At 49.0% G+C, this 12,441-nt stretch overlaps 1 protein-coding gene across 1 annotated transcript in view; it reads right to left on the bottom strand.

The window, feature by feature from the left end:
• Nucleotides 1–12,441, bottom strand: part of FNDC5 (fibronectin type III domain containing 5) — a 46,762-nt gene that overhangs the window by 28,305 nt on the left and 6,016 nt on the right. The window contains exon 2 of the mRNA XM_026702824.2: nucleotides 561–676. Coding sequence (XP_026558609.2) covers nucleotides 561–676 — 116 coding nt within the window. The remainder of the gene's footprint in view (nucleotides 1–560; nucleotides 677–12,441) is intronic.

Below are 12,441 nucleotides of genomic sequence, written 5' to 3'. Positions count from 1 at the left end.
GGGGGTTGGACTAGATGACCTACAAGGTCCCTTCCAACTCTGTTAATCTGTATATGTTCGTATATACATCTGCCAGAAAATGACCAATCTCAGAGAGCACCAAGAATCTCCCAAATGTCCATGTGTTGCTCTTCAGGCCCAAGAAAGAACAGCCTCAACCTAGTTCTAGTTCAAGACGTCAGGTAAAAAATTAGAAATCTGCCTTTCCTTTTTCTTTCTGAAAAGCTTTATTCAATTTCCAAAGTATAAAATACAAAAAAAAGCAAAGAAATGAGAATAAAAGAGAAAGATAGAAGGGTAAGGAAAAAGCAAAATTCAGGAGTGTAGACAAAAAGAAAAAAAAATAACTTCCTTTGATACTGATAAAAACCTAAAAATCAACACGGCCCTCAGAACTAGCACGAACCATAACAAACGGTACTTCTGCCCTCAGAAATCTGGGATTCCTTGAGATAGCCTCCTTTACCGCCATTCTCTTGTGGGGGCTGCTGAAGACAGTTGAGGGGAGCTCTGAATTCACCCCGAGGACCCCAGAAGGAAGAGGAAACCAGGAGGCTTACCTGCTGCGAAATAGCAAATCCAATGACCACTTCTTCTTCCAAGACGTCCCAGGTCACCACCGCTGAGTTGGCCTTCAGGAGCTTCACGGTGACGTTGACGGGGGCGGAGGGGCTGTCTGCAAGGAGGCAGGGTGAGGCTAGGGTACAGGTCATCCTCCAACTTACGTCCATTCTTTTAGCAACCATTTCCAGTTACAGCCACACGGAAAACGTTACTAGGGTTGTTGCTCCTTACATTTGCAACCTTTGCAGCTTCCCCACCGACATCAATGGATGGCAGCTGCAAAGTCCCCGGGGTTACATGGGGTCACCACTTGCAACCTCTCCAGCAGGCTTCTGACAAGCAAGTTAATGGGGGAAGCCAGATCCGCTTAGCCACCATGGGATTCACTTAAAAACTGCAGCGATGTGCTTAACAACCATGGCAAAATAGGCTTGCAACTATTTGTGTTGCAAAAAGTGATATTGTTGCAACTCACTTAGCAACAGAAATGCTAGTCTAATTGTGGTTGTAAACTGAGGATCACCTGTTACAGTCACTGGAGGAGCAATTCACCACAGCGATGTTCACCCATTGATGCTATTTTTTTTTTTTTTGCAGCTGCTGCTGCTGTGTAGGAAGCCAGGATGATCACTAAGATGGCTTAAAGAAAAGCCACTTGCGACTTGGAAGCTAATATCTTCCCTGGTATTTAGAGTAAGCCAGGGCATCCCTGGCTCCAGCTAATCCATGGCTTCCCTCACCTTCGCCAACCAACCAAAGCTCTTCCTGGTGGCTGAATCCCTATTCCACCAGCACGTATGTTCCCTAGGGCCCTGTCCATTTCCTCGGGAATGAAGCTACATTCGGAGAGCCCTTGGTGCCCGTCAGGAAGAGCCCACCCTCTGCGGAGTCTCTACTCAAGGCAAAACAAGGGGGTGGAGGGAGGGAGGAAGCCTTAGTAAACCGCACGGCCTTCAGGGCAGCTTCCTCCTAAAGGGCATCCCCTGTCCCCATTCTCATTTGTGTCAACATTCATAATTGAACTCAGTCAGAAAACCAGCTGTGAATCTAAATTTGATTTTTTGTCCCTGGCTTGTCCTCTATTGTCTCTGAGAGCCAGATCTGGCCTAATAGATTTAAGTAATAGGAAGAAAGTCAGATTCATAAACAATTTAGATGAGCGAATAAAAGATTAACTCATCCAATTTGCAGATGACCCCAAGCTGTCAGGAGTAGCCAACATTCCACAAGATCGATTCAAGATACAGAAGGATCTGGACCGAGAAGAGCAACGAAAATGATTAAGGACCGGAAGCTAAAACACATGAAGACGGTTGCAGGAACTGGCTATGTCTAAGTCCAGTGAAAAGAAGGATTAGGGGTGAAATGATAGCAGTCTTCCAATATTTGAGAGGCTACCATGAAGAACAGGGGTCAACCTATTTACCAACCTATTTTTGAAGTTTTCAGAACACAAAGCAATGCCTGGCAACTAATCCGAGGAGTGGAGCAACCTAGAACTAAGGAGAAATTTCTTGACAGGGAGAACAATCAACCACTGGACCAGCTTCCCTCCGGAAGTCGTGGGTGACCCATCACAGGAGGCCTTTAAGAAGAGCCTGGACACCACTGGCCTGGAATGGTATGGGGTCTCCAGCTTGTGCAGGGGGTGGACTGGAAGACCTCCAAGGTCCCTTCCAACTCTATTATTCTGTTCTACACAAGGAAAATATCATAAGAATGGATATTTATTGGAGGGGGCAGAGGGGAGAAATTCTGAAAAGTACCGTGTTTCTCATATAATAAGGCCGGGTCTTATTTTTTTTTGAGCCCCGAAAAAATGGCTAGGCCGTCTTTTTGGGGGTGACTTAATTCCCCCCCCCCTTGCATCTTCAGGCGGGCAGGAGGCGACGGCTTGGATGTTGACCTCGGTGTTGGTGGGGCACTTCGTATCGGGGTCAACGCAGGCAGAACCATATCCGGGTGTGCAACAAAAGTACTTCCTAACGGCAAGCCCCCCCCCGCCATTCCCCCCCATTTCGCATGTTTTAATATAGGCCTTAATTTGGGGGGGAGGGGCTTAATTTCATTTCATGCCTATCAAACATGCTGGGACTTCCTGTTGGAGGAGGCCGTATGGTTGGAGAAACAGGGTAGTAAAGTATGGGACTTTTCTCACGACTTGCTAGCTGTACGTTAGAAACCCCTCCTTAGGCGGGAGAGCAGCTGGACAGGGGAACCAACTCCCCAAAGAAATGGTGGGCATTCAGACTGAGGATGGGCAGCCCTCTACCCGGAGAGCCTTCCCAGGGATCCTTGCCCTGCGTGGGGATCCGCTGCGGGGCTCCTCTCCAAGGACAATTTTCTCAATTCTGCTTCAGAACTAAAAGGATTTAACACACATCTTCTCCTGAATGTCTGGGTAGGTGATCTGAGGTGACCACCATTGGACATGGGATGGTAACAGCCTTCAGACAGGGACAAATTTTCTGACTGTGATGGTTACACCTTGGATCACAACGCTGGTCCTGAGCTTCGGGAATCAGCCTTTGGAGGCCACGTCGGGGGGAGCGGGGAGGGGAGTTGCCCTTGAAAACAGCACTAAGACTTCTGACATTTGCATTCATTGGAACAGTTCAGATTTTTGAAACCTTATAGGTCCTCGACTTACAATCACTCATTTAGCAACCTTTCAGGAGCTACAACGCACTAAAAATGTGACTTACAACCAGTCCTCACACTTATGGCCATTTGTCAACCTTCAAGAAACTTTCTTCTGCTTGTCTTTCCTGCTGCCATAGTAAGGGGCGGGGGGAAGGGAGGATTAATTTGTGGGGAGGGGAAGAGTGCTGGAGGCTTGAAATGGTGAACTGCAACACTTGGGACAACTTTATTGTTTATTATGCTTACTTGCTTACTGTGCAGCCGCAGCATCTTATCTATCCAGGCCAAGGTCAACGGACAGATGTCTGAATCACCACCCGAAGATGCCCCACATGACATTATACACATCTCAGATTGGATGGCCAGTTTGAACTATGGTGGGTGGGAACATGGGATAACTTTGTACATGTGATTTTCGCGCCTAATGCCTCAGATCTTGAATTTTTTTGATACTAGCACTTGATTTCCAGTAAAAGTTTATTTTCTCTATAACAGTGGAGTCTAAGGGTTTCTTTCTTGGGTTTTGAATGGAGCCTCACCTGACACCATCACAGCATCCCCATAATCATGTGATCCAAATCTGGGCTCTTGGCAACAGGCATGGATTTACTGTGGCTGCAGGGTCCTGCAATGGCCATTTCTGACCTGCTTCTGTCAATAAGTGAAGCCCTGTTCACTTAATAACCACATTGTTCACTTAACAACTGCAGTGGTTCCCTTATCAAACCTGGCAAAAAAGGGGGTAAAATCAGGCATGATCCACTTAACAGCTGCCTTGCTTAGCAACGGAAATTCTGGGGGCCCAGTTGTGGTCGCAAGTCAAGGAACTGCTTAGAGTTGCCATAGGAGTTCCCTCCTTCACTTCAAGCCATTCTCAGCAGGGGCACAGAGAGATCTGGGAAGCTGCCATTGACTCAAGAGAAATCTTATTTCTTCGTTTTTATACGTAGGAACCCTTGAGAGCTGCCAGCCGTCTCTTGGGAGTGCGAATCCCGTTCTGGGAGCTCTTTCCTAGACCGAGGAAAAGAGCTAATATTGGCTAATATTGCGCGGCTCAGAGCTCAGGATTTTACCTCTTCTCCCTGTTCAAAGGGTTATAACAGAGGTCCCCAGACGTGGCAACTTGAAGGCGGGCGGGCTTCCGTCTTAAAGCGGCTAAGTTTGGAGACCTCTGGGTTGTAAGCATCCTTGGGCTCCATTCACAACCCGCGCAGCTCCCCGCTCCCCACCTTCAACCCTTTAAGGCTGCAAAGTGGGGCCGCTGACTGACTCCCCCCAAGGGGAGATCCCGGGCTCCCTCGCCTGACCCCGGAGGGCTTCGAGTTAGAACGAGATTCCGGGAGTTGGAAGTCCGCCCAGCCTCACATTGGCCAGGTTGAGGGTCGGTCGCCGGGAAGAGAGCTCTGGCTCTCGGGGCTTGGCACGGGAAGAGGCCGGGACGGGGCGGAAGAGAGCGCGTGGGAGGGGGGATCCCCGCGGCCCTTCCTCCTCCGGCGCGGCGGGAGCCCCTTCCCCTTCTCTAGAGCGGGAGGCGACTTCTCTCCCCCGCCCTCCGGTACTTTCTTTGCGCTCCCTCAGTTGGATTCCCCTCGCCGCCTTTAAAATCCCCGGCTTAAAGAGCGAGAGAGCGACACACACGCACACACACCCTACCTCTCTGGTCAAATGCGGATCTCCCGCCAGGCAACCTTAACAGGTGAAACCTGAAGGACTCTTAGGTTTGGGGGGGGGGGAGGACTCTTCGAGACAGCCGCCAGTTCTCTGCCTGTGTTTTTGGTGCCTCTGTGTGTGTGTGAGTGGGTGGGTGGGTGGGTGGGTGGGTGAGAGAAAGAGAGAAGGAGGAAGGGAGGGAAGGAGGGAGGGGGAGATTTATTAGGTCTGCTTTTTCCTTATGCTTTACATTGCTCTTCATTTTCTTAGGACCCAAGCGGGGAGGGGAATCAACCCTCCTCACAGCTTGGGCTTGCTGGGTTCAAGGCCAGAGGATTGCACACCCTGCACCCCTCCTCAACTTCCTTCTCTGAGTTGCTCCTCCTCCTGGTTTTCGCAGCCTCCCCCTCCCCCTCCCTCTCCTCCTGCTTCCATTAGTGACCATGCCCCTCTTCCCCTAGTGAGGTGCCTCTGCTTATCATTCTGGGGGCTTCTTGCATTTTGTGCCCCCAAATAATGGTCAAGGTCTGGACTTGCCAGCTTTGCATCTTGCCTCGATCACCCCTGCAAGAAATGGTGTGTCCCCAAAGGCAGCTCTGGAAAGGGGCCGCATTCCCAGTGAACAAGAGGGAACCTGGGAACAGTTCTCAGAACGGGAGCCAAACCTTTCTGGGGCCACCTCACCTGCACACCTTGGTGAAGGGCCACTGAGAGTCCCAGGGGAAGAGAGCCAACTCCGAGCATCCTTTTGCTCTTGAAGAGAGTGAGAGAGATGAAACATCATCCCTTGTGGAAATGGAGACCTTCTCCATAGATCCCGTGACCAGGTGGCAGGAAAAGGCATTGTTGGTTCACCAAGAGACCCTTCCCAGAATGGACCCAGGTGGCATAGCGGAAAACAGGGCAATTAACGGGGAGCCTCTTTGCTTGCTTAGTGTGGCTACTTGCAACATTTCCCCAGCAGGATTCCAGTTCTGGATTCATAACAGACGACACTCGGTCCCTTTCATAGCCCCTCATTCCAGCCATGTTAGTGAGCTTTCATCACATTGTATGTCTTGCCTTAATCAAGGAATCAGGTTGTTCCTCTAAGACATATTGATTGGCAAAAGCCATTCATTTAGCTGAAATTCAAATGCCTCGATGAGAGAGGGAGAGGGAGAGAGAGACAGAGACAGAGACAAAGACAGAGAGACAGAGAGACAGAAAGAGACAGACAGAGAGACAGAGAGAGAGACAGAGAGAGAGACAGAGACACACACACAGAGAGAGAGAGACAGAGACAGAGAAAGACAGAGACAGACAGACAGAGAGAGGGGGGAGAGAGAGACAGAGAGAGAGGAGAGGGACAGAGACAGAGAGACAGAGACAGAGAGACAGAGAGAGACAGACAGAGAGACAGAGAGACTGAGAGAGAGACAGAGAGACAGAGAAAGACACAGAGACAGAGACAGAGACAGAGAGAGACAGAGAGAGACAGAGAGAGAGAGACAGAGAGACACAGAGAGACACAGAGAGAGACAGAGAGACAGAGACAGAGACAGAGACAGAGAGACAGAGAGAAGAGAAAAAGACAGAGAGAGAGAGATGGATTGTTTTTCAGACATCTGTCTGCCGATCTATCATCCATATTTCTTCTCAAAAGAAAATGCTTTTATTTCTTTTTTTAAAAACACCATCTAGATGTAAACCAATTGCAGGAGTTCTGAAATATCTGTTCAGGAAGAGATATTTCTCTCTAGGTTCATTTTCACGGAAGCTCTAGCAAAACTCAGGTCATGTTGCAAGGACTGGAAACTGGTCTCACGTTATCCCTGCCCACTGCATCGTTCTTGATCTCTTGCCCAGTCCAGCTTCACAGCACTCAAAGGTGTCATCTCGGGATGCTTAAGGCACAAGCTACCCCAGAAAGTGCTTCTCCTCCTGGTCATGAATATTCGTGAAATGCTCATCCTCAATAGGGTTCAATTCTTGTGCTTGCATGCCCAAAGGCTGCGTCCAACATTAAAGTATAGCTTGCCCAAGGCTATCGCCAACTTTGATGCCACCCCTCAACCAGTCCAAGATCTTCTAACCAGCCATTTGTTGCCTGCCTGAAGCAGTTGCCTCATTTTGCAAAACCCACAAGAGAAAATCTCAGATACGGATCTTTCTGGGAAATGAAAGGACCAAAATACCTTGTTCTAACCAAAGAAGAGAGCAGGAAATGTATCTGCAAAAGACCCAAGCAGGAAAGACAGGAGAATTTTCCCCTGCCTCGCCCCCCCCCCCAATTGTGTAAGAGCTGCATGCAGGTTCTCAAAGACAATCCCTGTGATGGGACCTTACATGCTTTCTGCCACGGAGCCCAGGAATGTAAGCAGAAAATAAATAAGACAGAAAACTAACTACAAGATAGTGCATATTTTACTTACTTATTTATAACCTGCCTTTATCATTTTAATTTATACTGCCAGATACTTCATCCCCCTTCTTTCTATTTTTCCTGCAACAACCCTGTGAGGTGGGTTCGGCTGAGAGAGAATGACTGTCCCAAAGTCACCCAGCCAGCTTTAAGGCAGGACTAGAACTCACCACTCCTCGTGATTGGCTCAAAGTCACCAGCCAGCTTTCATGCCTAAGGTGGGAGCAGAACTCATTGTCTCCTGGCGATTGGCCCAGAGTTGCCCAGATGCCTTTTATGCCTTAATGATTAATGAAATAGTAACAGTATTGCAGAGGTGGACATCTTCTAGTCCAACCCTCAGCCCACGAAGGAGACCCCATAACCATTCCAGACAAGTAGTGGCCAGTCTCTTCTTAAAATTTTCCAGTGATGACTGTTGGGGAATTCCTCCTGGATTAGTTCTCTCCTGGATTAGTTTCCATCAGTTGCTTCTTGTCTTGCCTTCAGGGGCTTTGGAAAGTAGGTCGGTCCCTTCATCTTTGTAGGAGCCCCTCAAATATTGGAACACTGCTATCATGTCACCCCGGTCCTTCTTTTTAAAAGGCTACACATATCTGATTCTCTCCACTGTCATATCATTTAGTCTCCAGAGTCTTTATCATCTTTGTTTTTCTTCTCTTCGCACTTTCCAGGGTCTCAACATCCTTTTTGTACCAAGGTGACCAGAACTGAATAGCGTATTCCAAGTGTGGGCTTGCCAGCATGCTGTAAAATGGTACTATCACTTCTCAGGTTGCCTTGATGCAGCCTAAGACTACACTGGCTTTTTTGGTAGCTGCAGAACGTGGCTGGCTCATATTTAGGTGGTTGTCCATTAGGACTCCTTGATCCCTCTCACAGGGATCTGCTGCTTACTGCCGCTGAGTCCAGGTATCTCCTGTTCTGGTGGATTTAGTTTTTCTTGCCTAAGTGTAAATACCAATAGCCCTTAGACTTATATACTGTTTCATGGTGCTTTACGGCCCTCTCTAAGCAGTTGACAGAGAGCCTCTTGCCCCCCAACAGTCTGGCTCCTCATTCTACTGACCTCAGAAGGATGGAAGGCTGAGTCAACCTTGAGTCAGTCAGGATCAAATTGCTGGCAGTCAGCAGAGTCCGCCTGCAATGCTGCATCCTAACCACTGTGCCACCATGGCTCCCCCAAACCCTTCTCTTCTTGCCACTGAATTGCATCTGGTTGGATAGGAGCCGGTGTTCCGATCAGTCAAGACCCTTCCGCATCTTAAATCTATCTTCTGGGGTGTTAATTATTCCCACCCCCACCCCAGCTTTGTGTCATCTGCAAATGTGACAAGTTCCCTTTCTATCCAAATATTCAATAACAGTTTAATAGTGTTGGGATTATTTTATTTTCACACCTCGGACATCAACTGTTTCAACTCCTTCCCTCAAAACGACGCTATAGAGCCCTGCACACCAGAACAACTAGACACAAGAACAGTTTTTTCCCAAAAGCCATCACTCTGCTAAACAAATAATTCCCTCAACACTGTCCAACTATTTACAAAGTTTGAACTACTATTACTGTTAATCTTCTCACCACTCCTTCTCACCCATCCCCTCCCACTTGACTGTTTCCTAGTATGATTTGATTGTTAATTGTACCCTATGACTATCATTAAGTGTATGTACGTTATGATTCTTGATTCTTAACGAATGTACCTTTTCTTTATGTATGCTGAGAGTATTTACACCAAGACAAATTCCTTGTGTGTCCGATCACACTTGGCCAATAAAGTATTCTACATTCTACAAACAGTCTAATAATTTAGGAATCCTGCTGTTTCCCCTTTCTTGGTCAAGCCCTTCACTACAGTCCTTGACCGGCCCTTTTGCGGCTCAGCTCTGAGAGTCAACAAGCCAAGAATTCAGGTCTCTCTCATAAGCTCCAACTTTGGTAAAGACTCTGGCTCTCCAGGTAGGGAAGGGTCCTCCTCTTTTGAGCCTCTTTCCAAATGTGGCAAGTCTTTGGCCCCAATTCCAGCTGAGCATTGAGCCAAATGCCCTGCAGTGGCACCAACGGGGAGAGGAAGGGACCTGAGGCTTTGAAAGTCCCCGTCTTCTACACCCCATTTGAGTCATGCCACTCCAGAGCATCTCGGTCCACTTTTAGAAACAACCCACACAATTCACTCTCCCCTTTTATTAACCTTTGAGTAATGCACTCCATTCCCTCAGAGCTCTATAGCGGCTCAGGGAACAAGGCCAGGACTGGTCACCGAAGCCTTCGGGGGGGCTGGTATTGTTGCCCAGCTAAATCGTATTTCCAAGCTCTAAAAATGCCTAAAAGATGATGTGGGCAATTGCCTCCAGCAGGCGGCAATAGAAATTAGAGGCGGTGGGTGGTGGAGAGAGCTGCTAATGGAGTCCCTGGAAGGGCAGTGATGGGCCCCCCCCCCCGCACCCCCCACCCCCACTGATTGCCTGAGGAGTAATTGCCCAATTACCCCCCCACACACACACACACACTTCCTTTTTCCTTCTTCTCTCTACCAAAAGGAGGTTCGTTCTCTCCTTTACTTTCATTTTCCAAAGAGGCAAATAAAGTGACCTAATTAGCTGACTGCCTTTTGCCAAACGTGCCCAGAGAAAGGGAGGGGGGCAGAGTTTCTTTTTCCGCTGCCCTTGCTTCTTACTCCTCACTGTTGGAACCATCGAAGAAGGAAAGTGTATCCTTGTGCCACAGGCCAGCCTCTGCAACCTGGCATCTAGAGATGTGCCCTGCAGTACTATAAGTTTCGGTTCAATTTAAAGAGAGCTGAAGTCCATCGGACAGGGAGAACACTAAGTTGAAGGAAGGAAGGAAGGAAGGAAGGAAGGATGCTTAAAATCATTAGCAGGAACTCTACAAGCTCCAGACACTGCTATACTGCATGCCCAAAGTGAACAGTATATCCCAGAAGAGAATATAAGAGCTACTCTACCCTAAACCAGCTTTCTCTACAGACTGGTTTCTGGAGCCAAGAAAGGTGTCAAGATTCCATCAGTTCCAAAAGCAAATCCTTTCCCTTGTTCAGCAGGTGAGAGACCTAGTCTGTATCAGCTTTTTATTACTTATTGTTGTCAGGAGCGGCAGCTGTGTTGATAACTTGACCACTAGCTTCTGGCTCCCTTTCTGCCTTGGTTGGAGGTCCAGGGAGATGCCCCGACAGGGATGTAGTCAGGAGGGGGGAGGACAGAATATTAAGAGTTCAGACTGTTGCACATTTTGCTGGGGAGCCCGGGAGACCAAAGTCACACACCCCCTCCCCCGAGTCTTTAAGATTCCTGCAAGGTGGTTCCAAGTGGATTTATTCTCAGGACGTGGCAGCTAAAACTTGTGGGACTGAATGTGAGATGGAAAGCCTCCAAAGCGCTTTTGCTTTGCTTAGGAGGAGAGTGGGGGCTGTGGGGGCTGTGGGGGCTGCTCTCCAGCTGAGGGAGTGTGAGGGCCTGAATGCCGAGTTGTAGGGACGCAGTGTGGGCATTCCGCTTGCATCCTTGACAACCTGCTGCCTGCTGGAGTGGCTGCCTGACCTCAGGACGGACCTTGTGTGCCCCTTCTTTGGGGTGCTGCTGGGAAACCGCCAGGCAGGCTAGAAGGAGGGAGCAAGAGGGGGCCTAGCTTAGAGTCCTTGCACAGTTCTGGCCTAGCTGGCAGTCTTCCAACTGAGTGACTTCAGTCCCCATGCCCTGCTTGTCATGTGTGGGACCCCTGTGAAAGAGCGGTCGCTGCTGATAACCTACGAGTGCTCACAGCTCAGAGCTCATCTATACTTCAAAGCAGCGGTGGGGTCATCTGGGTGTGGGAGGCATCTCTTGTAGCCCTTTTCCATTGGTAGCACGTTTTCCAGTCCAGATGAGATGTAGAGCCACCCAGGAGCTCTACAGGGTGTCTACAAATGGCCCACCCAGGATGTATGGATTCACTGGACCCTTGGGGCGGGGGGGCATTGAGTTCTAGCAATTGCCTGCTTAAGCCTGGCAACAGGAGATCATCTTGGTTTGGGGGTGCTTCTTCCTGGGTAGTGCCTCTCTCTTCTCCAATCTAAGGCAACTCCTTGAGACCCAGAAGCAACATCTGGCATGGAAGATGAAAGGTGACCTCGACCCAAACTCTGAGACGGGGGTGGCAGCAAGAGAGGCCAAGCACCCCGCGTTCACCTCTCTTCTTGCGTCGTCTGGCAGCTTTGTTTAGAGTAGCCAAACTCCCTTGTGGGGAGGGGCAGGGGGGAATGGGGAAAAAGGTCTTTCACCGTCAGGCTTCACCCCATTGAGTGGTGGTGGAAGCACTGAAGATGAGCTCATAAGAAAACTCCAGAGCTTGGAATACTTACGAGGAAGGTGAGGCCATAAACAAAAGCGTTTTCACAACTGCAGCAATTCAAGAAGTAGCCCAATTTAGAGAAACAATACCAAAAACCTCTTGCATTGCCTTTTCCTTCTCACGCCAAATAATGGGCCATGTGGCCCCTCTTCCGTTTGTATTTCATTGTTTGCAAGTATCAGATTAAATCTTGGTTTCTTTTACTGGTGGCATGAGAACGGCCTCACCATTGCCTGGCTGTTGTGAGCATTTGGCCCAATACCTGGCCAACGGATTCACCAAAGACTTGATTCCTTACAGGCAGGTCTAACATGGTTACAGGTGTTCTATCTTGCTGCATTAGCTGGGACTCATTTTGCTCTGACCAAGTTGCCGGGAGGTCTTGAGCGGAGTCAGCCTTCCGGGAAGTCGATCAGTGCTCCTCCTGCTCTCTGTGTGGGGCAAGGATTGGCTGGGTCTGGAAGGGGTTCAGCACCTTGTTCCAGGAGGCAATTGTGCCTCCCTTCCTCAAGAGGTCTCCTCCAACCTCCCCCTCCTCATGAAGGAAGGCAGGTAATTACAGCTTGCCCTAAAGAAGGACCTTCTCTGAGCTCCTCTCAGTTCAGGCCTGGAGAAGGAAGGCTGTTGGTCAGGCGAACACTTGAGTGGCCTTTCTTGGGACATTTTACCATTTCTTGGGAAAGCTGAGGGTGCAGTTGAGGCTTCCGGGGGGAGCAGCAAAAAAGGAAAAATGGCAGCCATCACCATGTGATTGAGGGCCCATCATTTTTGTACCTGTAAGTACAAAATCAGGAGAAATTTCTTGAACAGTTAGAACAATTAATCAGTGGAA

This window comes from Pseudonaja textilis, chromosome 10 (genome assembly GCF_049901715.1).
Source record: "Pseudonaja textilis isolate UNSWEBS1 chromosome 10, rPseTex1.2, whole genome shotgun sequence".
NCBI classification, from domain to species: domain Eukaryota; kingdom Metazoa; phylum Chordata; class Lepidosauria; order Squamata; family Elapidae; genus Pseudonaja; species Pseudonaja textilis.
The sequence above is the reverse complement of the archived record's forward strand: the minus strand, read 5'-3'. Positions and strand labels throughout refer to the sequence as shown.